Source organism: Microtus pennsylvanicus, chromosome 7, assembly GCF_037038515.1.
Source record: "Microtus pennsylvanicus isolate mMicPen1 chromosome 7, mMicPen1.hap1, whole genome shotgun sequence".
Taxonomy (NCBI): domain Eukaryota; kingdom Metazoa; phylum Chordata; class Mammalia; order Rodentia; family Cricetidae; genus Microtus; species Microtus pennsylvanicus.
The window spans coordinates 107,502,307-107,529,105 of record NC_134585.1 but is presented as its reverse complement, the minus strand read 5'-3'; the positions used below and the strand labels follow the sequence as shown (position 1 = coordinate 107,529,105).

The 26,799-nt window shown below is 48.3% G+C and overlaps 1 protein-coding gene across 4 annotated transcripts in view; it reads right to left on the bottom strand.

The window, feature by feature from the left end:
• The window catches only part of Slc6a17 (solute carrier family 6 member 17), a 48,937-nt gene that overhangs the window by 13,102 nt on the left and 9,036 nt on the right, over window positions 1–26,799 (bottom strand). For 2 of the 4 annotated variants that reach the window (XM_075981644.1, XM_075981646.1), the window contains exons 2-6: window positions 17,601–17,972; window positions 12,390–12,547; window positions 10,838–10,964; window positions 10,003–10,184; window positions 8,451–8,561 (exon numbers count right to left, since the gene is read on the bottom strand). In XM_075981644.1, coding sequence (XP_075837759.1) covers window positions 8,451–8,561; window positions 10,003–10,184; window positions 10,838–10,964; window positions 12,390–12,547; window positions 17,601–17,886 — 864 coding nt within the window. In that variant the 5' untranslated portion in view covers window positions 17,887–17,972. Of the gene's footprint in view, window positions 1–8,450; window positions 8,562–10,002; window positions 10,185–10,837; window positions 10,965–12,389; window positions 12,548–17,600; window positions 17,982–26,799 lie in introns of all 4 variants that reach the window. The other 2 variants (XM_075981645.1, XM_075981647.1) reach the window with 1 other exon arrangement.

Genomic DNA, 26,799 nt, shown 5'->3' with positions numbered 1-26,799 from the left:
GTGAGAATGCCGTGATATGTCAAGCCCCATCACCGTACAGGGCAAATTTCTTAAACAAAAGCAGCTATTCCAGGGGAGACAGCCCAGTCCCAAACTGACTAGTGGTTCTGGTCTAATAGCTTGAGGGACATCTCAAAGGACAGGGCAGGGTTCAGGTACATGCAATCATTTTGGTTATAAACAACTGTTTCTTTTATTAGGACCACAGCTATCATTGCTCTTTTTATATATTATAAGATAAACAAAAGCAGAGACGGGCAGTGCAGCCAGCCCCTGCTATAGCCATTGCCAGTTTAAAACACGATCACAGGAGACCAATCTCGTTCTTCTCGATCCCACCCCCACCCTTAGCCCTAGATGATTTTGAAAGAGACTGATAGCTACAAATTGAGGTTTGAGGATCCATAAAAATCACCTAACACTAAGGCTCGCCCTTGGAGGGGTGACTGCCCTGTGTGAATGTTCTCCCACACCCTTGCTCCTAGTCCATAGCTTAAATGGGGGAGCTTTTGCTGCTGGAGATACCCAAAGCTAATCTGGAAGTGGACTACATCAGGAGGCTTCGGGACAGAACTCCTGACGTTACTTGGTTTTAAAGGAGGCTCTTGTCAGGCTTCACGGGATGACAGTATGTAGTTTCAGCAAGTGTCAGCGTAGGTCAGTTGAGACAGGATGCTCCACGTCCCTTCCAAACATTGGGATGAGACTACAAGAGGAGAGGCGGGCAGGGATTTTCTGCTCTGGAGAGAAGCCCATTCCCTTCCTGGAGCCCAGTGTGATGTAGCACTGGCTTCCTGCTGTTTCTTTCGCACAGCGTCTAAGTCACTTCCTGCCAAGGGAACGAGGTATTTTGCAGCACAGAAGATGTTTTCTGAATGCACAAGTAGCTGCTGAGCACCGGCCTGAGTGACACGTGACAGCAGCACACGCGTGACAGAAGCACACAACCTTGCTTCTCGGTGCTTCTCTAACACCTGCTCTGGCAGAGCCAGACTGAGCTACAAGACACCAGATGGCACTGGAGTGCAGAGTTTCCACTGCCTAAGAACAGTGTCACCTTCACTAGGGACAGAGACAATAATAGCTGTGCTTGCCACGTGTACCCCACTTGCCAGGAGCGGTCCTATGAGCTCTGTTGACAGCTCTGCAGAGGGGTATCACTTGCACCCCCTCTTGCAGCTGTAGAAATGGGCCTCAAGAGTCAAGGAACCTCCCTAGTGGAAACTGGGTGGTGAGCTGGTTACAGGGGTCGCAAGGCTGGGCATCTTCTTCGAGAGGTCTTTGCTCAAACGGGAGTCAAGAAAGTCCCTCAACCAGACTGTTTGACTGGGATCTTGGAACCTCCAGGGACCTCTCTGCTTTTCCTTGAGAGTTAATATATATATGTTCTTGATCCTTTGGGCTCCTGTAGTGATATTTCACTTGTATTTTAATAGATAAAGCTTGTCTGAAGTTCAGAGAGTAAAATAGCCACACTGGTCAGCCTTAAAGACCAGTCAGTGGTGATACACACCTTTAATCCCAGTAGCCACACTAGTTTGCCATAGAAATCAGGCAGTAGTGGTGCAAGCCTTTAATCCCAACACTAGAGAGGAATATAAAATGGGAGGAGATAGCTCTCAGATACAGTCTCATTCTGAGATTCCTGGAGGCAGAATCGCCATTTCAGACTTAGGTAGAGAGGTAAGACCAGTGGCTGTTTGCTTTTCTAACCTTCAGGTTGAAACCCAGTTTCCGTCTCTGGGTTTTTATTAATCATGCTACAGGCTCCTTTTCTTTACCACTTAATCTCAGAAGTCTAGTTTCCTTCCCCAGAAATAAGTAACTGTGATTTTGGCTTTCTGAGTATTATTCCAGAGGTTCAGACAGACACCAGCACATGAGACAGGCATCTCATGTTACAATGCCTAGCGCGCTGCTCTATTGTCTCACTCCATGGTTAATTCGCCTCTTTGGAAAGCAACCGTAATCAGAACACTTACCCGGAGAGGCATTAGAAGGCTTAAATGAATTGACACACACGATGAGTATAACACAACTGTTTAAGCACCTCACTGACAAGGAAAGCAATGTGCTCTCAGAATGTTCGTTTGCAAAAAGCCGCACCTCAGATTGCTGAGAGCTGGGGTGGCCCGTGCTACTGAGGTCACACCCACTCCGGAGCCACATCTACCAGGCGGCTTTTAGCGTCTTCCTGCCAGCACGGTGCCAAGGGCTGCCCTCTCCCTTGGTGAGTGTGGATGCAGCTAACATCAACTCTTCCCCCAAAGACACTGGGCCTCTCCCTGATGTCATCTGGATCTTTTTAAAGTGTACAGTTCAACAACGTTTAGCATACCAGTATTGAGCAATCTGTACCACTATCAGTTTGGAGCCTCTTCCTTGCCCTTAAGAGAAGCAACTAACAGTTGCTCCTCATGATCTCCCCTCAAGTGCAGCCCTCAGTGACCACTAGTGCCCTGTCTCTATGGATTTGTCTATTCTGGACACTTCCTGTGCTTGGAATTCCACACGATGTGGCCTCTCAAGTTTGAATCCTTTGATTTGCTTAATATTTTCCAGGACCTTCCGTGCCGCGGCATGTGTCAGTACTTTATTCTTGTGTGTTTTGCACACGTGTTCATAGGCGTAAGGTTGTCTAGATCTGTGTGTACACTACTGGAGGTCAGAGGTTAACCTTGCGTCTCTTCCTCAGTTGCTCGCCACCATTTATTGTTGAGATGGGTTTCTCCCTGGATTACCACTTCATTGAACATGGATGGCTAGTAGAAGCTAAATTAGCTGAGCATCAAGTCCTAAGGATTTTCCCATGTCCACATCCACAGAGCAGGGATTCCAGGTACATGCTACCACGCCTGGCTCTTTTATTTTAGGGATCAAATTCATGTCTCATGCTTGCATGGCACACACTTTACCGACTGTGCCATTATCACAGCTCTGGTACATCCTTCCTTTCTACGGCTGGATACCATTCCATTTTATGCATCTACCACATTTTGTTTGTCCATTCCTCAGCTGATTGACATTTTGGTTGCTTCTGCTTTGGGGCTATTATAAACCACGCTGCTATGAATATTCATGTTCCAACTTTGTGTGAATTTACATTGAAGTTTTCTTGGATAAACGTCTAAGGGTAGAATTATTGCATCATGCGGAAACACTAGACTCTTTTTTTAAGCCCCTGAATCAATTCTAGCCTGTCAGTGTTCGGTGAATTATTTTCATCACTATATAAATTCTGGGATAATATCCTTGACCCCAGGGCCCTCTCCACTTACTCTCGTATTTCTCATTTTTGTTTCCTTTTATGGCGAAACTACTGAATACAAACGCCCTCTCCCACTTGTCTCTGATTCATCACCTCGCATTCACTACTATTAGAGTTTGTCCCCAATGTTCTACCAAAGCATCTCTTATGAAGGTCACCAATGACTCTTCCATTGTCAGATGATTGGTTATTTCCTGTCTTCATCATCTGCCCATCTCAGCTTTGCTCAAGAATTTCCCTGACTCTGCCTGGGGGCGTGGATATGTGTGCTTCCTCTTCTCTTCTGCCTCCCTTACCTGCTATCCTTCCCTCAACCCGAGCCAAGTCCTCCTTTCTGACTGAGCTTGCTCTCCAGTCATTATAAACCAAGACATAGCTTCCATCCACTATTCAGAACTCCCAAATTTGCTCCCTCACCTGTTACTTCCAGATTTATGGACCAAATTACCACACCACGTCTTCACTTGCCTATCTAGCCGACATTTTAAAACTGCCACATCCAAAACAATAGTCTGGGTGTTCCTCCTAAGTTCTGCGTCTCCCACCATCCTTCCCATCTCTGTAAATGTCATCTCCATCCTTCTGGCTGCTCAGGCGAAAGATCTTGGGGTCACTCTTGGCTCCTCCCACACCTCATATCCAAGCCACGGCAAACCCTCTTGAGCCTGTTTCCTAAGCATTTCTTCAACTTAACCAACTCTCAGCCTTCCATCAGCACTTGGCTCACTGGTTCGTCTCATCCAGTGACCCACACAGCAAATCTCCCTCTTCTCCCCTTGGACTCCCCATGGCAGTCTTCTCTAAGAGGCTCAAGGTGGCCATAGCATCTCATCCCTCTGCCCATAACCTCCCACTGGCCAGAGTTTACACAGAGGAAATGTCCAAGTGTCTTTATGGCCTCCCGGACCCCCATAGCCCTAGTCAGACCACAGTCCTGCCTCTCTCCCCTCCTTTTTTTCTTGCACACTTCCTAGAATTCACAAGCTGCTCCAGCTCAAGCCCCTTTCACTCATTATCTCTCTGTCTAGAATGGATCTCCACACCTGCGTGTAGCCTGAACCCTCAGTACCTTAGGGTCACTATTCAAATGCTCTTCCTCAGTGAGGCACTCCTTGACCACACATAAAATAAAATAAAATGCATTCTGTTCTAGAAGCTCCAATTCTTTGTTCTCTGCTTTGTTCTTCCCCTCACCACACTGTTCTGTAACAGTTCTGCATCTTCCATCACCCATTCTGAGGGCTGGGGGATTTGTCTGTTGTATTCATGGGCTGAATATCTGTCTTAGAACAGTGTTTGGCTCTAGCGAGCCTTTGCTGGATGAATGCAAGCATGAATGATAGACATTTGGGCATTTGGAGCATGCCAGTCTTTTGCTACTAAAACAAATGCTGTAGCAAGCAATACTGAGTACTAACCATTTTGCTTATATATGACTACATTTGTTGGGAAAGGACATGAATGTTCATAATTCCGGCTGTTTGGGAGTTTATATGACAAAAAAACTCCCCATAATTCACCATTATATGTTGGGCAAATTACATGAGAATTGTATGGCACCCCATGTTGACCTGGTTTTGTCTTGGATGAAAGAAATGATAAGGGGAAGCTGTCTGGGAAATTCAAGTTGTTAATTAGCTATTAATACCAGTTACTATCTCATCAGGGCCACTAGAGAGTCATCATAGCATCCTGGTCACAAAGCACATCAGATCCACTAGCTCTCTGCTCGCAGACAGGGACAGAAAGGATAGGTCCTATAGCCTGGATATTTTCTGATGTTTAAAGAAGTCTGGGGAGGAAGAAGGACCTCTCACATCATCCAGCAAAGTATAAAAAAGAGTCTGAGATGCCTTGGTCAAAATTTTCTTGAACTTTGTTCAGGGATTCGAGCGGCATGGCCTCTTGGGATATTGTTAATATTGTAATTCATAGGAATGAATGAAACCGTGTTCATCCTGGGCAGCTCTGGACTCTGGCTGGTGGTACTCTATGGCGCCAAGAACTTTAAATGACCCCAGAGATCTCGTATCTCCCAGTCCTGAGCTACAACAGCCACCTCTCTGCAATGGTCCTCAGCCTGACAGACTATCAGATGGCTGTTGCTGAGAGTGAATTCATGTTTTGCTGCACAGAACAATCTGGGGGCATCTGTTAACAGATCTCCAGGCAAACAGCACAGGCTGCCTGAGTGCCCTTGGTAGGAGAGTGTCCAAGTCTTCTTAGCCACCCCTCCTTGCCCAATACAAGCCTTCAGAGTCAGGTGCAGGAGCTACACAACACACTGCTCAGTGGACAATGTCAAGATGGGTCACAAAGGTGTGACCTGGAGACTAGCAAGTCAGATAAGCCATGAGTTACATCATGCTGGTTCTTGGGGACTTGGGTCCTTTATGGTTTTCTAGGTTTAATTTTACATCTCAGAAGATTCTGAAAATGCCAAGGTAGCTTCACATGGCTTCTGGAACATCCAGGAAATGGTTTGAGAAAGGGAGTGGCTCTGTTGTTCTATGAGTACTTAAGCTATATCCATCTATTGGATGGGCAAAACTGAAGCCTGTCAAATGGGGAGTTATATACCTGGTGTGCGTGCCCATGGATACAATCACTTGGAAAGTATTTTTGGCTGAAGATTTGCATACCTTTTGAGACAACAATTTCAATTTTTACTGTATTTAACTCTAGAGAAAATTGTACAAAGACTCGGGTAATACTGTTTAGTACAGCCTGTGCTAGTTAGTTTTATTGTCAACTTGACACAACTAGGAAGAGGAAATCTCAACTGAGACATCATTCAGATCAGATTGGCCCGTGGACTTGGCTGCAAGAGACTGTCTTGCTTAATGATTGATGTGGAAGAGCCCAGCCCACTGTGGGCAGCACCGTCCCCAGGCAGAGAGATCTGAGCTATATACTAGACTCTGAGAGTTCCACAGCTTCTGCCTGAGCTCCGGCTCTGACTTTCCTCAATGACAGACTGGGAATTGGAAGTGTAAGATGAAGTCAACCCTCTCCTCCTTAAGTTGTTTTCGGTCATGCTGTTTATCACAGCAATAAGAAAACTAACCAGAACATATCCTAATCGGTAATAGGAAAAACTGGCAACAACTTAAATGTCTACCAAGTAGACATTTTTAGGTTAGTTCTGTGGTAAAATATTATACCACACTGAAAATAGATGTGCTATAGCCTACATGTCAGTATAATAATAATAATAAAAAGAATAGTGTCATGCAAAATCAAAAGCGAGTCATTGAAGGATACATGTGAAGATATGTAAACTTTAAGGATATGTAGAATTGCTGTGTACTGTTTGTGGAAATAGGCCTATGTATAAAATCTCAAAGAATGCATTAGTGGGATAAATCTCCAATTCAGGATAACAGTTTCTGTAACCCGCTAATTTGCATACTACAAAGTAATATTCAGGAGTCGTTTCCTGGGAGTGATTAAATCATGAGGAATCCGCTCTTCTGAATGGAATCTGTGCCTTTATATAGAGGCTCAAGCTGCTTCCTTTGCCCTTCCACCATGGAATCTTCTAGTGCCTTCAGCTTGGTCCTCCCAGTTCTAGAATTGTAAGCAATACATTTCTTCTGCTTATAAATCTCTTAGTCTAAGGTATTTTGTTATAGCAGCAAGAGCAGACTGTCAATGGCTGCCTTTGAGAAAGGAAATAACTGTGAAGTCAGAGGGCACTGCAAAGGCATCTGTAATGTTTTCTTTTTTAAAAATATCCATTATATTACTAGATATATAATTATAAGCTTGAGATATTTCAGAATTAAAGAGACATTGCAATGGTGTCTGAATCCCATGAGGTGAACTGAAGTATTGTTTGTGCTGGGGCTGGTGGCCAAGTCCGGTGAGTCTGGGCCACTAGCTTTGGATGTCATACCAATGATTCTTAAGTCCATCAGCAGCCTATCTGGGGGTGTTTGTGAAGCTCCGTGTTCATGTGCATCATCAGAGCATATAACATGCTCATATAGCTCAGCGAAGTACAACGCAAAGACTCAAGGGGACACTAGAAACTCATTGTGTGACCAGGGCGACTGCTGAAGTAATTCACAGAGGTTGATGGCCTTCCTGTGATCACTTACCCCAGAGGAAGCCGACTGCTTTGGGAGACATAACTCCTGCTTTAGAAGGTGAGTCTTTGTGAGCATGTTTGTAGAAGTCTTGGTTGTTCAGTCTAAGGCCAGTTTGTGCAGTTACAGGTCCTAACCATGGCCATCCTCCACACACCAGGAGCCCACTCACAATAGCAGGGCAGGAGAGTCAATGGGACCTGGGGACTTCAAACTCCATAGAATCTGGGGCTTTCTTAATCACCCTGTGTGAACTCCCCGTGGAAGGGAGCGTGTATGTGCATGTGTATACATATGTATGGTGGCACTATTGAGTCCTGAGGCTTCAAGCTCATCTGGTCCCATCTGACCTGGAGCCCACGGGCTAGCTCAGAGGGATCTGGAGGTGAAATTCTCGGCCCCATCAACTGGAGGCACTGACATACATTGTTTAGGACAATTTGAAATTATCATTCCCCCATAGCCTACTCATGGAGTTGTGCCCAGTGGTCTAAATGGTCACGGTCATGAGGTGGGGACAGACCACCTCCTGAAGGCTAGGTGTGCATATGCAGAACACCTGTTTCTCAGCACATCCCTCGCAGTCCCTTCACGGGCTAGTGACAGGACTAGGAAGGTGCCTGTGTAGGCTCCTTGTTTCCTTGATTTGGGTTCAAACCAGAATTCCTGAGGTGAGTTCACCTTCTTGGCTCCTATTATCACACACCCACAAAATAAAGACACCCCTAAAATGAATGACTGAAGCCCCATCCCTCATATTTAAATGGATATGCCATCACTGCAGGCATACCTGGTGCGGTCTCCTTTGATTAATAAATCATACTGATACTTGCTGAAGCCCTTCCTGCTCTGCAAGGCTCACTTCAGATGCCACCTCTTTTCTGGAGCCTTTTCTGACTTCACCCAAATTGAAGTAATGTCCCTCTCCTTGAAACATGAGGACGGAGCCTAGACCCCTTTCTTGGGCTTCTCTGAACAGGCTGGCAGAACCACCTGCCAGACAGTTGGGTTTGGGTGTAAAGTTGCACGCAGCGGAGCAGGCCCAGTGGAGCTGCCAGGGTTCCCCCCATGTGGACACCACAGAGCCTTACCTTCGGGGTGAACATGTGCAGGATGCCGTCAATCGCCCCTCGCAGCAGCAGCCCCCGAACCAGGAAGCAGGCCAACACCACGTAGGGGAAGAGGGAGCTGAAATACATTACCTGCAGAGAAGACAGAGCCCCCCCCCGTCAGGCAGAGCCCCCCTTCCCTGCTCACAGCTGGGGCCCATGAGCCTCCTCTGATATCAGGCAGCAGAACTCAGAGCCTGGAGCCCCCAGGCACTGAGCCAAACCCACCATCCATCTGGCCCAAGCAGGAGCAGAACAAGCTGGAATCAGCATGGCTGTGCCTGGAGCTAGTCTGCCTTTCAAGAGCTGGCAGGACCAAACCAGCAGTTTGTACTCCTAAGTCTCATATTCCTAGTAGACAGTTCCAGGATCTCCACTGTCCTCAGAAGTTCTATAGCAGAAGACATTTAGGGGGCCTTGACACTGTTTCCCAACAGAGCCCATCAGAAGAGAGAGTAGCCCCTACGCATCCCGAACCTGAACCATGTGCTTCTTGCTAGTTCATATATGTCATGCACCTCTCTACAGCCCCGTGCTCCTGGCACAGAGTCACACACAAAGAATTTGATCATGGGGCCTCGGCTGCAGTGAAACCAACCCTGGGGCACTTAGGACAGGGCAACAGAAAGGCTAAGAGCTATCTGCATGAGTACTGATCCTGCAGCTACCATCAACCAATCCTGGGGCCTCAGGCTACCTGCTTAGTATGCATCCATCTCCCCATCTCTAAAGGGCTGCAATATTCTTAACTCATAACGGTGGTGAGAGCCAGGGATATGCAGATGTGACAGCCCTGATAAATGTCATGAAGTGTCAGCTACCATTCCGGTCCCCAGAGAGGGAGGAGGCTGGTGGCTGAGATGGTACCATCTTTCTGCAACTCAGCATCCTGACTCATCAAGTCTGACAAAGAACCAAGAGCCTCAGCTCAAGCCCTGGACCTGGACAGACTAGCTGTAAGACCTTAGAGGGGGCTCTTACCCCAGTACAGACCTCAGTTTCCTTCTCTATAAAATGAGTGGAGGAGACATCTCTATCAGATGTCTGTCAGTCTTTCCATCCCTGGCAGCCCATGAATTCTGCGAGGTCATAAATAATAAGGATTGGAAATGCTGGGAAAGAAAGACAGGGCTGGACTGTTATGACTTTCACTGGCTGAACTGTTTGGGGGCCCCAAGCTCTCTGCGGCTCTAACAGCCCTTTATCGGCAGACAGCACAGGGCAGAGTTTCATCAAAAACTGCTTAGACTGCCCAATGCAAGGGCTTTTGCTTAGGAACCTGAAGATGCACCATCTAGATATCAAGGTCAGTACCTCTAGCTCCTTGGTGTTTGCAGGGCAGGCCTAAGCTATAAGCACCAAAACAGATGGGGCCCCAGTAACAACTACCCAGCAAGCCTATCCTTGGGCTATCTGTGGTGGTAATGCTCCCACCCTTCCCATGAGGCTAATGCTGTCACTCAAGTAGTCTTCCCAGGTGGCCTGGGATCCGAGCTCCTGCTCTCTGGGTCTCTGTTGCCTTTTTCCAGCTCACCTTTCCAGAGGACTGGATACCCTTGACTACAGCCATGCCCACGATGCTCCAGGCCACAAGGAGGCAGAGTGTCATCTTCCAGTTGAGGCCCCCACTCTCTGAGATGGAGTTGGAGATGTCCAAGGCCTCTCGGTACCAGAAGTATGTAGTGGCTGAGCTCTTCTCACACTCGGGCTCCACCACTGAAACCACAGGAAAGGCCACAGGCCTCAGCTTCCAGCCCTATGGCCATCTCCTGTGGTGGACCCTGCCCAGGCAGCAGTGGGTGAGTGGGTAGCTGGGGGACGACTGTGCAATGATCTGGAGGAACCCGAGGAATCCTGAGTTTCTGGTGGGACCTACGAGCCTTTGAGCCACAATCACAAGGCTGAATTCCCACCTCTACCATCTTCTGCCCACAAGTGCCAAATTTGTTTAAAGGTTCTTGGGGGAAGGCCCTGAGACAGAGGCTGGAAATCCAGATGTCAGGTGACTGGTTAGAAGGACAGCATGAGCGTGGGAACAGGGGCTACGGGATCTGTTTTCCCGTCTATGGAGTGAGGCACACAAGTCACAGCTGTTCTTAGACATATGCTATTGGGGAAACAGAGTAGTTCATAATAACTAAACAAAATTCAGTCCCTGAGACCTCTGTGTGCTAGGCCAGCAAGAGATCAGTAGATCATTTCCTCAAGAGAAGGAGAAAAAAAAGTATTGGGGTGTGAAGTGCTTTCTCCAAGGTGACTCACTGAACCGATTAAACCCCAAATCTTGGTACTAAACAGTTTAGACTCCTTCCCGGGACAGTGCTGGCTGGAGACCACAGCTGGGGTTCCTCCAGGGTCCCCACACTTGCCTGCCACAGTCCCATTCCTGATGACAGGGCATTCGCTCCAGGGCAGCGGGTACTGGAAGGACTTGAAGAAGTAGAAGACGCTCCACCCAATGATGACATTGTAGTACAGCCCAACGAAGAGGCAGACCTGAGGGCAAGGACCAGGGTAAGATCACGGAGGCTGCAGGTAAAGCCACCCCTCCCTGCACTCCATCCAAGGCCCAGCAGCTCAAAACCAGCCCTGATGGAGGATGTGGGCAGGGCGCGGGGGGGGGGAGATGCAGAGATGGAGCAGGGGTTGGGGGTCTGCTCCCAGTCCTCCTCCATTCATCTGGTACTCAAACAGTCCACAAAGGAATTCCTGGGATATTAAAATTTTCTCCTTTAAGCAATAAACTCTTAAAATGTTAATTCTTTCCAGTTTGAAATTCCTGTGAGATACTTGAAGCCCTTCCCCCATCATTTCCTGATGACTCGGGATTCTAATCAGAGATGCCCTCCAGGACCACGGAGACACACCACAGTAACGGTCCTTTTAGGCCCAGACGGTGGCACTTTTTGAGACGGTGTGGATCACTGGTTTTTCCACCTCTTCCCTCTTCTCAGGTGCTGCTCTTCCTTCGGAACAGCGAGCAGCCTGCTTCTAGCTTCTAGAGACAAAGCAGTAAGCTTGGCAGAGTTTTATTAAACTAGGCGGGATCTAGCAATGTTTAACAGGCAGGGTTTGGCTGCATCTGCTCCGGATGCTCCGAGGGCCCTTCCAGAGGCCTGGCTGTCCCAGACGATTCAGATTGCTTGTTAGTGTGAATGCAGAGAGCTCCTGGTCTCTCCCATTTCACACGAGCAACTATGTGGAGGAGCACATGTTCACATACACAAAGAGAAAACGAGGAAGGGGGCTGCGCTGAAATAAACATGCAGAGAAGCAGCCCTTTCCTTAACTGTGTTGTTTCCAGCCCAGGTAGAGGGTTCCCCTCCTCGTGCATGTCCAAACATGGCCAGCCTGGTGTTTACACTGGAGCTGGCCACGGGAAGGTGATGCCTGGTCTGACAACAGGATAATCCTCCTACCATGTTTGACAGAACCCTCAGTCCCTTCCAGAAACAAATTCCAATTTTTATCTCAAGTATGAGAATGGGCACCTGCAGGTTTCACCTTTAAGGGATGCTCAGTTACTTTAGTTGTATATAGCTCTCTGCAAGATTTCATCGACAGCTACACAGAAAAGGGAGAGGAGTCCATGAGGAAGTGGTAAGTGGTGGGGACCTGGATGGTCCATCTGTTCCCGGATGATAAGGACTGAGATATCCTTGTGAACGTGCCCCGTTTTCCCTCCTTTGCCTCATTTGTGAATGTCACATATGGTTTCTGGCAGTGGCATCAACTGCCAGTTTAGGAAATGTGGTGACTATGGCCCTGAGACACCATCTGTGAAGAATCTGTTGATGAACCCTCTCTCTCCCCTTGTGTCGGCCCAGGACTCTGGCCTGTAAACCTGGTGACCTCTTCCACACTATCCCAAAGTGGACCCTCTGCCTCCTGCCCAGTGCCAGCCCCCAGCTCTGAACTCACAATACAGCTGGAGAAGCCGATGCCCCCCAGGCGCGGGCACACGTAATGCCACACACCGATGCTGCCACGGCGGATCCTCTGGCCCACAGCCAGCTCCAGAAAGAAGAGAGGGATGCCAATGATGATCAGCAGCACCAGGTATGGTACCAGGTAGGCACCTGCAAGGATAAGAGAAGGTGCGGATCAGAAGGACAGTGAGGGAAGGGGTGGCAGCCGTGCCCAACAGTCTCAGACATAGTGTGTGGGCAGGGACAACAATGGAAGGGAAAGGTGACATATCCAACAGACTCAGGCACAGCTTAGGCCATCTGGAGCTTCCCTGTGAACGTTGCTGCTCAAGGCTGTGATTTTTATCTCCAACGCTGGCCCATTCAGACTTTTCCTCTCCTTGATCCTCTGACTCGGGATGGGACACAAGAGAGCATACGGACACCACTACCTTCCACTCGCAAGGCTGGATTCAGAAGCAGATACCTCATTGCCTCTCAGAGAGCCACGTGTCAAGTCACAGACACTGGCCTCACGCAGCACTCTGTGGACACCTGTCCACAACCCTCCCAGATGTCATGGGTCCCGCTCACTCATTCCCAAAGCCTCACTCCCACCTACCCTCCCTCCTACTCTGTGGTCCGGCCTGCCGGCATCTGAGACAAATGCTGACACAGCAGACTGAGCAACTCGAGAGAAGCCGAGCTTGGACGCTCTCCAGGGAGAGGATCTGATCAGCATCACCATTAATCCACAGCCAATTGGGAGGAATGGAAGAGAAATTAGTTGTTCAGGAAAGCGTGATAAGGGAATCATAAAGGATGGAATGATCTTGCTAAAGATTACAGATAACAAATTAATCTTGCTGTCTTAAACCTAGCTGCAGACACGATCTCAATTCCAAGTGACAGGGCATTTAGCAAGAGAATTAAGGCCACGGCTGGACATGGACGAGTGCACCCCACCAAGAGTTGTGCCAAGAACATAGCCCCGTTGGCAACACTATCAGTCAGGCCCCGCCTGTCAAACTGTCTAGCTTGTTCCTGTCTTCCGGGTTACCTAGCACCTTTAGGGAAACCCGCTCAAGAGAGGAGTCTCTGAAAGCCCCGGCTACACTGCTCTATCCTGTAGTGGTATTTGGTTTATGATCTAACAAATAAAGCTTGCCTGAAGATCAGAGTGCAGAGCTAAGCCACTAGTTAGTCATAGATGTCAGGCAGTGATTGCACAAACTTTAATCCCAGGACTAGGGAGACAGAGGCAGATGGATCTCTATGGGTTCAAGGCCATCCTGGGCTACATGAGATTGAATCTGTCTAAAAAAAAAAAAAGGTGATCCCAGCACTTGGGATCACACGCCTTTAATCCCGGCACTAGGGAGGTGGAGACAGGAGTGATATGGCTGGGCGGAGAGAGGAATATGAGGCACGAGGAGAGAAGAGCTCTGCTGCAGTTTGAGGATTCAGTCTGAGCATGCAGTCTGAGGTTTCAGAGACAGCAGTCAGTCTGAGAATCTGTAGAGACAGGATCGCCACTTCGGTCTGAACATTGGTTGAGGTAAAGGTTCTCTAATGGCTGGCTCCTTTGCTTCTCTGATCCTTCAGCCTTTACCCCCAATATCTGACTCTGAGTTTTGATTATTAAGAACAACCAGAGTTCGTGCTACACTGACCCCTGCAACTTACCCTTCTCAAGTGCACGCCCTAATCTGCCAACGAACCCTGGAGATCAGGCAACTACTGGACACAAAATCTGTCCATCAGCAGCAGAAGTTGTTTACCATGGATCTCCTCCATGCCAGATTCAGGCTTTGGGGGATGCAGGAGGAACAGAAGACCCAGATGCCATCCTGGGAGACCTCGCGGGAGGCAAGTTCCTCAGATTCATTTAGGCAGTGTCAGCAGGCACATTCTGGATTGGTCACACCACAGGAGGCCACCTGAGCACACATCTGCTGACGGAACTCATGGGGAGAGCCTTCAAGAGAAGCTTCGCACCGAGTCTCACAGAGCAATATCATTTTAACATGCACGCACGCACGCACACACACACACACAAATGCACACACATGCACACACACATGCACACACGCACACATGCACACACACAAATGCACACGCATGTACACAAATGCACACAGGCACACACGCACAATGCACACACGCGCACACATGCGCACACACAAATGCACACACCTGCACACACATGCACGCACACACATGCACACACATGCACACATATGCACATACATGCACACATGCACACACGCACACAAATGCACACAGGCACACATGCACACATGCACACACATGCACACACGCACACACATGCACACACACGCACACACATGCACACGCACATACATGCACACACGCACACACGCGCACATACATGCACACATGCACACACGCGCACACGCACACACATGCACGCACGCATGCACACACGCACACACATGCACGCACGCATGCACACATGCACACACGCACACATGCATGCGCAGGCACCTACCTATGTACTCACTCATTCAGCCTGTCACTCACCAGCAGCCCCATCAAATGCCCTAAAAAGCCATGGGTATGGACCTCTAGTCTGGCTTGGTCTTTGGTGGAGAGAAACAGTAGCAACAGAAGCAACTTATTGCAGGAAGATGACAAGGAGGAGCCTTGCTGGTGTTTTACTTTGCCTCAGGGTCCTCAGGAGGGACACGATGCACAGGGAGATGAGTGTCGGGGTGTCAGAGCACACTGCTATCTCCTATGTACGTTTCTCTCCTCTTCCTACAGCTGGGGAGATCCTCTAAAAGTGATCTGCGGCCAAAAGGTGGACTGGCTTTCCTTCTGTCCGAGTCCTGACTGCAGGTCACAGCCACATGGAGTTTAGTCTAGCCAGGGGGCTCAAGGCCAGGACACTCAGGTGAGCTGAACTCATAGTTAATCAAAGGCATTCTTGTGTGCCAATCATCACTGAGTTCACGAGGCACCCTCTTCTACCTCGGAAAACAGGACCTGGAGGCAGCAGTGTCTCTGAGGAGTCTCAGGGCTGAGCAGCTGGGAGCACCACTCAGGGTGACTCTCTGCACTTCACCAGGTCTCTCTCTATACACCGTGCCTTGCTTTTGCCACAGCCCATTTATTTCTGGGGCTCAAGAGCTCATTTTTTTTGGCCTCCAGTCAATTGAAATATGGATAGAAAAGAATCTGCGAACAGACTCTGTGATCAGATTATCAAACCTGGAATCCTGGCTCTGACACCTACTTTGCAACTTTGGACAAATTATTTGATATCTCTTTGCTTTTATTTTGTCATAGATGCAGACAGAATGAAAGTATTAGACGAAGCCAAGGAGATAGCTGATGTGTGTCCATTTTTTATTTACAAAAATGTCACTCCATACTTCTCCACTCTCTAAAGGATGTTGTGAAGAAGGAATGAGGTACTCTGAACAGGAAGTGCTGTGGTACAATCTTCAGGAGGTCTGGCTGGCAGAGGTGGGTCCCTGAGTGGGACTTTGAGAGGTATAGCCTGTCTCTGATTCTGTATTATCCTGTTTCCTGCTGCTCTGCCTTGTGATGAGCTCCCCAACACACTTCCTCTGACACAGATACTCATTCGCATTACCACCCTCACAGGCTGAGCTCCCCCGAAACCCTCAGACAAACTGAGTCCTTCCTCCCTCAAGTGTCTTCTGTTAGCTATTTTGTTCCAGTAAAGAGAAAAGTAACCGATACAAAGGTGAGGTGTCCCTCTCTGAATGGAGCAGAAATTTTGGGAGAGGCTACAATGGTAGGAACTTGCCGGCAGGAAGAAGCTGAGCCAAAATGCCTAGGAAGCTGTAGCTATCCAACAGGCTGGAGTGTGGTGGTCCCAGGGCAGGGGACTCAGGAGCTATGCAGTTCCCTTCATAGCTTTCATAGAAAGGATAGGTTTCTCGGGAACACAGGCGTGGCCTTGGAAATGCAGTTGTTAGCTCTCTGTGTTAGCACTAACTGTCAGCTTCACTACAGTCATGTGAGAAGAGAATCTTGGCTGAGGGATTTCCCAGATCAGACTGGCCTCTGGTCGTGTCTTTCAGGGATTTCCTTCATTAGTAATTGATCCAGAAGAGCTCCGCCCACTATGGGCGGCACCATTCCCTGGGAAGCTGGTCTGGGCTATAAAAGAAAGCAAACAAGGCGCCATACTGTGAGCAGGGCAGCAGGTACTGTTTCTCAGTGATTCCTTGAGTTCTTGCTTGACTTCCTGCCCCATTTCCCTCGGTGGCGGCCTGTGTCCTCACTGAAGTTGCTTTTAGTCAGTGTTTCATCACAACAGAAAAGAAACGAAAACATGAGCCCACCAAGGTTTTCTTTATTTTCTGTAATCTTCCCATCATTTCAAGCCAGCCTGCCTCTGGAAAATTCTGATAAACGTCCACACTCTGGAGAGACAGCCAGTGCCTAGGGATATCTGTCTGCTCTGGGCTTTGTCAGCACCGACGACAATTTTCTAGGACGCCACATGCGCCAAAGGAATTTGTAACCAGGTGCAGTGTGAAGCTCCTCTACAGCCAGCCCATGTGGTGTAATGTGCACAGGCCACACCCACCAGGTGGAACCCCACAGCATTAAGCCTTCATGTCACATGACCTGGGAAAATTACCCAACCTATCTGTGCCTCGGTTTTATAGTCTCTAAAGTAAAGACAATGACCTTCTCCTTAAACAAGGTCGCTGGGAGGGATGGATGGATGACCCATGTGAAGCTGGCGCTTGGTTGTTCCAAGATGCTCAAAGAGGAGGAGTTAAGCCATTAATCGCTTACAACAGTGCTTCCTGTCTCTAAGTGTTTGATAGTAACAGCCAACAGTTGTTCTTTACCAAGGTAGTATATAAAATTCACTTAATCCTTCCAACTACCAAGAGTAGACAGGAAGCACTCTTATGTTCAATTTACAGGGTAAGCACTGACAAGCAGAGGTCCAGCAGCTTGTACTAGGGCCCAGGCCTCACTGGCTATGCTAGAATGGGATCTGAACCATGGCAGTCTGGAGCCAGAACCCCATTCTTATAACCTCCAGCCTTTTTATACCTATGAGCCACTGTGTGACTCAATGACTCTTGTTCTGGAATTCTGCACTCCTATCTCTAAGGACTCCAGGTCTGCCTCAGCAAAGGCGTGGTCCTTTCTACCCCAGCCCAACCCATTTTCCAGGTACCATTGATCAATCACGGTTACCTCTTACCTCCTCCATTTTTCTGGCACAGGTAGGGGAACCTCCAGATGTTGCCAAGACCCACAGAAAAGCCAATCTGGGCCAGGATGTACTGCAGCTTGCTATTCCAGGCCGGCCGGTCCTCTGCATCCAGCTCCTCCTCCGCTGCCTTCTGCTTGCCACCTGTCTCGCCGGCCATATTCAGTACACTCTGCTTATAGTCCACAGGCTCCTCGAGGGCCAGCAAGTCAGCCACGGACTCAGTGACATGCTCATTGCTGTGTTCGCGCTGGGTCACCTTGCTGTTCTTCGGCATGGGTGCCACCGGGCTGTGTAGCCCTGTTCCCCAGCACACAGAGAAGGTGGGATTCGGCTCCTGTCAGCTCTTTCTCATCCAAAGGCCTGTGGAAGCTGATAAACAGCAGAGGATTGGTGGGCAATGCCAGAAATAGGGAGCCCAGAGTAGACAGACAGAACCCAAATCAAGTACAGGGATATAAGCCCCCAGTTTCCAAGTGTTGAGCTCAACTTTGTCCCCAGCAGGATGATCACTGGGGAGCTGTTTTCCCATAGGTGTTACCTGGGTATCACTAGAAGGTGCTGGAAACCTAATGGGGCAAAACCTGCAAAACCCAAATACAGGTCCTCTATCATGACCTTCATCTTTCATCATCATAGCCTAGAGTGGTCAAGACCTCTGGAGATTCCCACACTCTTCCCCTTCTGAGGTAGTGTGGTTGTGACTCACACCTACCTCTGTTGTGTTCTATTAGCCAAAACCACTTGGTGGGACCCTGGGGTGGTAGTTAATTTCAACTGTTAACTTGCTGAATTAAGGAACACCGTTGAGTGTTTTAAGAGGGTGTTTCCAGAGAGGATGAAGCAAGGGGGTACTATGCACCCTGAATGTGTGCCAGGCTACCCCATTGGCCGAGGTCCCAGATGGAGTAAAAAGGGTAAAAGGGAGCCAATAAGTCAGCCTTCCCTTTCCAAGCTTCCTAGTCTGTGCAGAGAGGAGCAAGCAGTCTCATGTGCCCACCTGCCACTGCCCTCACCACCATGCTTTTTCCCGCCACTGACTGTGTTTCCTTAATTTATAAGGCAAAAGAAGTCCATGGTAGTTTTAATGTATTTGGTCCCATAAGCTCCACAGGGAGGAGTGTTATTAGGCTGCGTGGCTTTGTTGGAGTAGGTATGCCCATGTTGAAGGAAGTGTGTCATTGTAGAGGCAAACTTTGAAGCCGCATATATGCTCAAGCCATGCTCAGTGACTCAGACCACTTCCTGTTGTCTGCAGGTCAAGACATATGACCCTCAGCTCCTTCTATATCTGCCTACATGTCGCCACGTCACACTGTGATGATAATAGACTAACCTCTGTAAATGTAAGCCACCTCAATTCAATGCCTTTCCTTTATAAGAGCTGCTGTGGTCATGGTCTCTCCACAGCAATAGGAATCCTAACTAAGACAAAGGCCTTTTTCTCTTGAGTTGCTTCCTGTCAGATCTTTGGCTACAGCCATGAGACAATAACTATACACACAGAAACTCAGTGTCTGACTTCTCTAAACTCTTCTTTGTCAAACATAATCCATGGGCCAAGGAGTCACCAGGAGTTCGGTAGAAATGAGAGCCTCCCTAGGATTCAGAAGGTTCCCTGAGTCTCACTATGGGGATCCTGGACAGTAGCTACCAAGTTCCTCTCATTTCCCTGCCAGGAAAGCTGCCCAGGCTCCGCTATGGATTCTGGCACCAGAGCCCTAGAAATGTTTGCTTGGTGCCAACAAATCCTGGGTCATTGCTCAGCGCTGACATTATCTGAGGGCCACTGCAGCCAAGAGCTGGTTCTCCATCCTTCAAGCGACAGCTTTATGGCAGATAACGTCTGCACAACATGGGCGGGGGCGGCAAAGCCCTCCCCTCCTCCACCACCCCTCATTTGTCTTTTACACTTTCCCTTACAGAAAGAAAGCACCATGAAAATAAGCGCTTTGAAGAACCCAGCACTCTGTTATATTTCAAGGCACCTCCTCATTAAGAAGAGGCTGGAGAATTTAAAATAAAACACACACACACACCAGCCTACCGTTGCCCTGCATCTTTCTAGGGATGTAAATTAGCCAGCTCTGTAATCACTTTATTAAGGGAACAAGCTGTCTCTGGTAGCCAGGCTTGCTATTCTTCTCGTGTGTCTGTGCCCCCTGAAAAGCACAGGCAAGGTCACTGTGTGGCAGAAGGGCACAAGGATTCTTTTGTGGTTGATGCAACCGTCCTGGCTAACTCCAGCCAGGACCTGACTAACCCAGCCCTGCTGCATGTGTGATAAACCTGTGAGGCCTTATGACGACAGGGGTGAGGGCATCCATGCTAGTCTGTGAGACTGGCTAGCTCTCCCCAGGCCAGGCTGTGGAGCACAGCAGCAGGTGACACTGACCTGCACTCTTTGTTCAAGAACAGCAGTGAATGTTTTGCAACTGCCCTCTCCACCCCAGGAACAAGACATCAAGGTCTTGGGCTTTGGAGGAACCGGGGCAGAGTCAGCCTCAGAATTCCTAATAAGACATTCTGTTGAGACTCCACAGTGGGCTAGCTGAATATTCCATTGCATCCTGGAAAATGCCCCAAGTTGGCACAGTGGGCTAGTTGAAAATTGCATTGTATCTCTCTCTTTTATGGTTTGCCTCACAGCACAGGATAAGCCCTGGGGAGACAGGCCAAGGAATTTGTGCCCCACTTTTCATGGGTGTCCTCTGCAGCATGAGAGAGTACCTAGGTAACCAAGCTGAGACTTCTGTGCCCCTTTTCCATGCCCCTAGAGGGTGCCCAAGGTGGCACTTGTGTATCTGTGGGCTCTTCAGCCCTCAGGGCTCTCTTCCCCGCTGCCATATAGGCCATGCTACACAATGAAGAAGTTATGTCATAGGGAGGCCTGTGCCTGGCATGTCAGGGAGAGTGCCCCCATGGACCCCACGGCACTCAGCTGGAGGAAGCTTAAGGAATTCACACTGCGCTCCTTGTCTGGGAACTTACTCCTCCCCTGCAACTAACCTTGAAAGCTTTTACTGCAGATTAGAGCCAGGGATACTGGTTGTGGGGTCTGGAGATTGCAATCTGGGATGCCTTGGCTTAGAGTTTCCTCCAGTTGTCTTTCTCACACAGGAGTTCCGGAACGTTCTGCAGCGCATTAGGTCTGATCATTAGGCTCGAAGTGGGAAAAGCCAGGGGAGATCCCCACCAGCTGCAGGATCCATCTCGATGCTAACCAGCTAGAGCACGTTTCCCCTAAATACCTGAAGAGTAGCAGCTCTAGTCGCTAATGTGAAAAAAAAGGGCCACCACTTTCAGCTAGGAACACTCAAGGACAGAGGCAGCGCACAGTTGGGAAGAAAGAGCTGCTTGACCAGCGGCCACAGGACCACACTCAGTATGGCTTTCCTCCTCCTGAAGTCACTCAGAGTGTCCTCCAATCTACGGAAGGCGCCCAGGGACCCCTGTATTACTGCAGGATGCAAGCTCATGTTACGAGCAGCTGCACTGCTGGGCTGTAGCCACAACAAGGAAGTTCTGAATCCAGGGATACTTCCAGGTGATGACCCAACATGACATTGGGTATACAGATATACATATATGTGCGTGTGTGTGTGTGTGTGTGTGTGTGTGTGTAAACTAAGGCTCATAGAGAGGAAATAAATTACTCAGAGTACTCAGGTCCTCCTGACACCCTAACAGGGTATCCTGCCAGGATCACCGCTGTTGATCTGGGGGGAGGGGTTGCAGGAAGAAAGCAGGCATCCCAGGATCTGTTCTGGAGAATGTGATGCTGCAGTGAGCATGACAGACCCCCTTTCTTTTGGAGGGCCAGGTACTAAAGAAATAAATATCAAATGTAATGGCCAGGGGTGATGTGCGCTGCAAAGAGAAACAGCATGGGCAAATGGCACCAGCTGCCTTCATGCCAGGGAGGAAAGAAGTCAGGAAGGGCATCATCTGGAGCAGAGGCCCAAATGACAGGAGAGAGCACTAGCAGAGATGAATCTCACACACACACACGTGCACACGCACTCACTCATGTATGCACATACGTGTGCATGCCCACACACACTTATGAAAGGAAGCTCTGTGAGTAATTCAAGAACAGCAGTGTGACCCAATTGGCCAGGGTGAGGAAGTATGATGGGTAGTAAGGACTTGGATGGGCATTCTCCATGAAGTGTTGAACACATACTAGCCCTGTGCTCCTGGAAAAGACCCATTAGCTACCCACGGGCCAATTCCCTCGTGATGAAAATGGCTCTATTTAATGACAGGCTCCCTCTCCTAGAAAGCAAGAACACAAGCAAGTGCCCAGTACAGAGCTAGGGCCCAGACACCAACAGCTGCAGCCTGAAGGTCTGGCAGTATTCATCTTTGCATGTTCAACTATGTAAGAGCTCATTTATATTTGCTTACATGATTCTCCTTTCTCCACAGAAAGAACCGGAGTGGCGGGGTGGTGGTGGTGGCGCATGCCTTTAATCCCAACACTCAGGAGGCAGAGTCACATGGATCTCTCTGAGTTTCAGGCCAGCCTGGTACACAAAGCAAGTTCCAGGATAGTCAGGGCTACACAGAGAAACTCTGTCTCAAAAAAAAAAAGAAAAGAAAAGAAAAGAAAAAGTAAAAAAGAAAAAAAACCAGAATGAGCAGAGGGTGCGAGAGGTGGCAGCTGGTTGAAATGGCCACCTTTTTTTCTTTTGTGTTGCTGATGGTCTAACCCGGGGCCTTGTGAGTGCTGCCACTGAGCTACATCCACACCCCAAAAATGCTCATTCTTCGTAGCAAGAATGAGACCCTCCTAAGGCTTCTCACCAGCACCCCACCCATCACACCCTGGAGCCCAAAAGAGCCAAGTAAACACCATCAGCTCCAGGTGGTTTAGATCCAAAACCTCAGCAACATTATATACAAAAGATAAGTATTAGTAATAAAAATAGCTCATAGCTCATATATAGCATTTGCAATCATTTGAAGCCATTAAACATTTTTGTGCACCATGCTGGTATAGTATGGAGTGTTGATTATGTTGGGCTTGGGTTCAAATCCCAGCATCACTAGGTATCAACTGCCCAGGTTTCGGTTCCCTCATCTGTCACATGTATATTCTAAAGTGTCCCTCACAATGCCGAGACTCAAAGAAATTCTCACAAATGCTTCTCTCCGTGGGCTCTCTTTTGAGCTCCACTCCAGCTCAGGAAAGCAAGCAGTAAACTGCACACACGTCATTTACACATGAGAGCACCCAGAAAAGGGTCACACCTCACAGGTCTACTCCTCTACCTGTTCATTCTCCAGGCTATTCGCCATCTTTGACATGTTTTAAATTTTTATTGCATTTATTTATTTATGTGTGTTGTAAAATGTTATTTTAAAATGTGTTACCTTTGTTTATGCTGTGAAACATTTGTTTTAAGGGTGCAAAGATGTATTGCATTCTTTTATGTTGAATTTGTTTAACTCTGTGAAGCTGTGATTCTTTGCCTGTCTAAAACACACGATGGTCTAATAAAGAGATGAACAGCCAATGGCAAGGCAGGAGAAAGGATAGGTGGAGCTGGCATGCAGAGAGAATAAATAGAAGAATAAATCTGGGTGGAGAAGAAGAAAGGGCAAGAGAACAAGAAGGAGCAAGATAGAACAAGGAGAGGAGGATATCAGGAGCCAGCCACCAGTTACACAGCAAGTCACGGAGAAAGAAGTAAAGAAAGGTATACAGAAATAAAAAAAGATAAAAGCCCAGAGGCAAAAGATAGATGTGATGATTTAAGATAAAAAAAACCTAGCTAGAAACCAGGCAAGTTAAGGCCAAGCAGTTATAAGAAAGAATAAGACTCCATGTGTGATTTATTTGGGAGCCAAAAGAATAAAACAAACAAGCAAACAAAAAAAGTTCCTACATTTTGGTGTTCTAATGAGGGGCTAGAGTAAAAAAAAAAATCCAACAACATGTGTGTAACATAAGTTTCTGTCCCTCCAGGTCCCTCAGCCATTCAGTCCCAAAGAAACACACAAAGGCTTATATTAATTATAAACTGTTTGACCTATTAGCTCAGGCTTATTATTAACTAGCTCTTACAACTTAAATTAACCCATAATTCTTGTCTAAGTTTAGCCACGTGGCTTTGTACCTTTTCTCAGTGCAGCATTCTTATCTTGCTTCCTCTGTATCTCGCTGGTGACTGACACTGTCTTGCCTCTTCCCAGAATTCTCTAGTCTGGTTGCCTCCCCTATACTTCCTGCCTGGCTACTGGCCAATCAGCATTTTATTAAACCAATGCAAGTGACAAATCTTTACAGTGTACAAGGGCATTATCCCTCAGCACATATGTGTACATGTATATGTACGGCACAGCACACACATGAAGATCGGAGAACAATTTGTGGGAGTTGGTTCTTCCTTCCACCATGTGGGTGGATTGAACTCAGGTCTTCAAGCTTGGCAACAGTTTTCTTTACCTCCTAGACCATCTCAGCAGCCCTGTAGAGCTTCTTTAAAAGGAAGGTGGTACCAGCAGCTTGAAATGATGCTTCTTAACCCAAGCCCTCACACCAACCCACAAGCCTGGAGACCATGCACTGGCTTGGTCTATGACTAAATGCCAGATTTCAGATCAGGGTGTGGGGATCCACAGTTACCTACCCAATGGCCCTAAAACAGCCTTGGACAAACACCAGGATGCTAGAACCCTAAGAAAGCAACCTCTCTTTTCTCTGCCTTTACATCCCTTAATACCAGCCATGAGTCAGATACGTAGCCAGCACCCTAACTTCACAGGACCTCAGTTTCCCTGTGTGCAAGAATCAGGAATCTGTGCAGCCTTCCAGCATACATCCAGAGTGCTGCTCCTGCAGGTGGGTCTGAGCAAAACATGACCACCCAGGCCCTGGGTGCAGCAGGCTCTGCGGTCTGTCTGTCCTGCCCCTCTCCACCAGCTGAGATCCTGCTGGAGTGTAGTAAGGAGGTGTTGACAACCAACCACACCATACTCCAGTTATCGCCCTGTAGTAGCTGGGGTAGGCTGTAATGTCTTTCAGGAGCAGCACATCAGACGGCGAAGTTGCACGGTACTCTGAACGGAACGCCTCAATGACTTAAAGCACAACACAGAGGGGCTCGAGAGCAGAGCGAGTCTTCAGTGCCAGCTCGTCACTTAGCAACCCGTGCAGCTCAGCGCTCAGAATAGCTCATGTGAGAAAAGCAGGACTGAGCCATGAACTGTGCATCTTCTTTAAAGGAGAGGGAAAAAATATAGTGAGACTAGGAGGCAGACAGGTAGAAATATCTCCTGCCAGAGCTCTAATTAATGGTCCCACAACAAATGTTCAGGCACAACAACTTGGTAATCAGCCGTGGGCAGGGCATGGCTGTTCTCACCCTGTGAGCAGCACCACACCCAGAGCCCCCTACCCCAACGCCACTAAAGACAGAAAAAAAAGGCTCTTCTGGAATGCTAGATTAGCTCCTCTGGATCTGGGGTGTCTCTTGTTCAGAAAGGTTGGACCAGGTCACTGAAAATATGAGCTCCCTGGAGAAGCAGTGAACATGATGCCATCTTTGGGAAAGCAGGCAGTTCGCCCAACTATTCACACTACAGTGCACACATTTTCCAGTCTGGGGTGTGCCCAGTTCTGCTCTCTAAAGTTTATGGCTCTGGAAAGCATCCTGTGACCCAGTCATTCTGAAGAAAACCCTTCACACGGAGGCAGACGCTAAGCGGGAATTGAGAACTCTACCCTTTGGGCCTCGAGGCCAAGGTCCAGATCAGGAATATCTGGTGGTGAAAAAGAAAATGTGGCTAGACCCTTTTCCCTCAGAGAATGCTTAGTGGCTTCCTGAGCTCCATATGACCTCAGTTTTCCTAATTACCTCAGTGCCTCTGGGCTTCCACACAGCTCAACACAGGTTGGACTGCTATCAGAGACACAAACTGTCCTCCAAATTATTTATTTATTTTATTTATTTATTTTTCAGTGTCTTTGGCACAAGAAGGTACTCTTCGCCGGGCAGTGGTGGCGCATGCCTTTAATCCCAGCTCTCAGAGGCAAAGGCGGGCAGATCTGTGTGAGCTCGAGGCCAAGTTGGTCTACAAGAACTTGCTCCAGGACAGGCTCCAAAGCCACAGAGAAACTCCATCTCTATGAAATCCTCAGACCGAATGGGGTATCCTGTTTCTACAAGTCTTCAGACGGAATGCCTCCTCCAAATTATTTATAATTCTTTTCTCCAAATTTCTGACAGTCACCAAAGGTAAGCTGATATGCCCTGCATGGTTTTGAGGCAGCTTTCCTTGGACTTCCTCTCCCAGGACATGCCTGCAGGGACTCCCAGTCCTGTTTTGAGTTCCTCTCACTCCATCCAATTTTCATGAAGTCTTGCAGGAATGTCCATCTCTGTCCTGACCTCACCACCCTGCTCTTCTTCAGGTCCTTTGTTTGCTTAGGAACATTTACATTTTTGTTTATATACACACACACATACATATATTTTTGTGTTAGTGTGTGTGTTTGTGTATGTGTGCATGCATGTGCAGGTCTGAGGATGACTTGTGGGAGCTGGCGCTCTCTGTCCACCCCAGGTCTTAGCAGCAAATAACTGTCCCCACTAAGCCATCTTGCTGGCCCTTACGTGTGACCTTCAGAAGCAACTGCTAGAAATACCATCTCACTCAGATTCACTGCCCTCTAAAGAGAATCCATAGCCCGTTTGCTTCTGCCTCCCAAGTGCCAGGATTAAAGGTGTGCACCACCATGCCCAGCCCTATAGCTCTTCTTAAGTCATTTGATTTCCTCCATGTCCACATAAATATTGTCCTTCAATTCGCCCCTCTACAGCAACCCTTCCATGTTCTCAACCTCCAGGAGCCTTCTAGGTCCACCTCTTCACCTTACCGTAGCAACACCTTTTATAATTCTTTGAGTAAGCACAATTGTGCTTCCTCGTCCCTTCTCCGCATACTCTGTGAGACTACCTTGGCTCCTGGGGTAGTCGGCTGTTCACATGCCCCATTCCTTTCCCAAACAGGACATTCCTCGAGGCAGGAAGCAAGGGCTCAGCTTTTTGTCCACCTTCCTTATTTCTTGTGCAGCTACTCCCTGTTATACACAGGCTACCCAGGAAAAATTTCCAGGGGTGAACTTCCTTTCCCACCCTCCAAGAACAACCTTCTTTCCATGTTGAAATTTCAACCACTG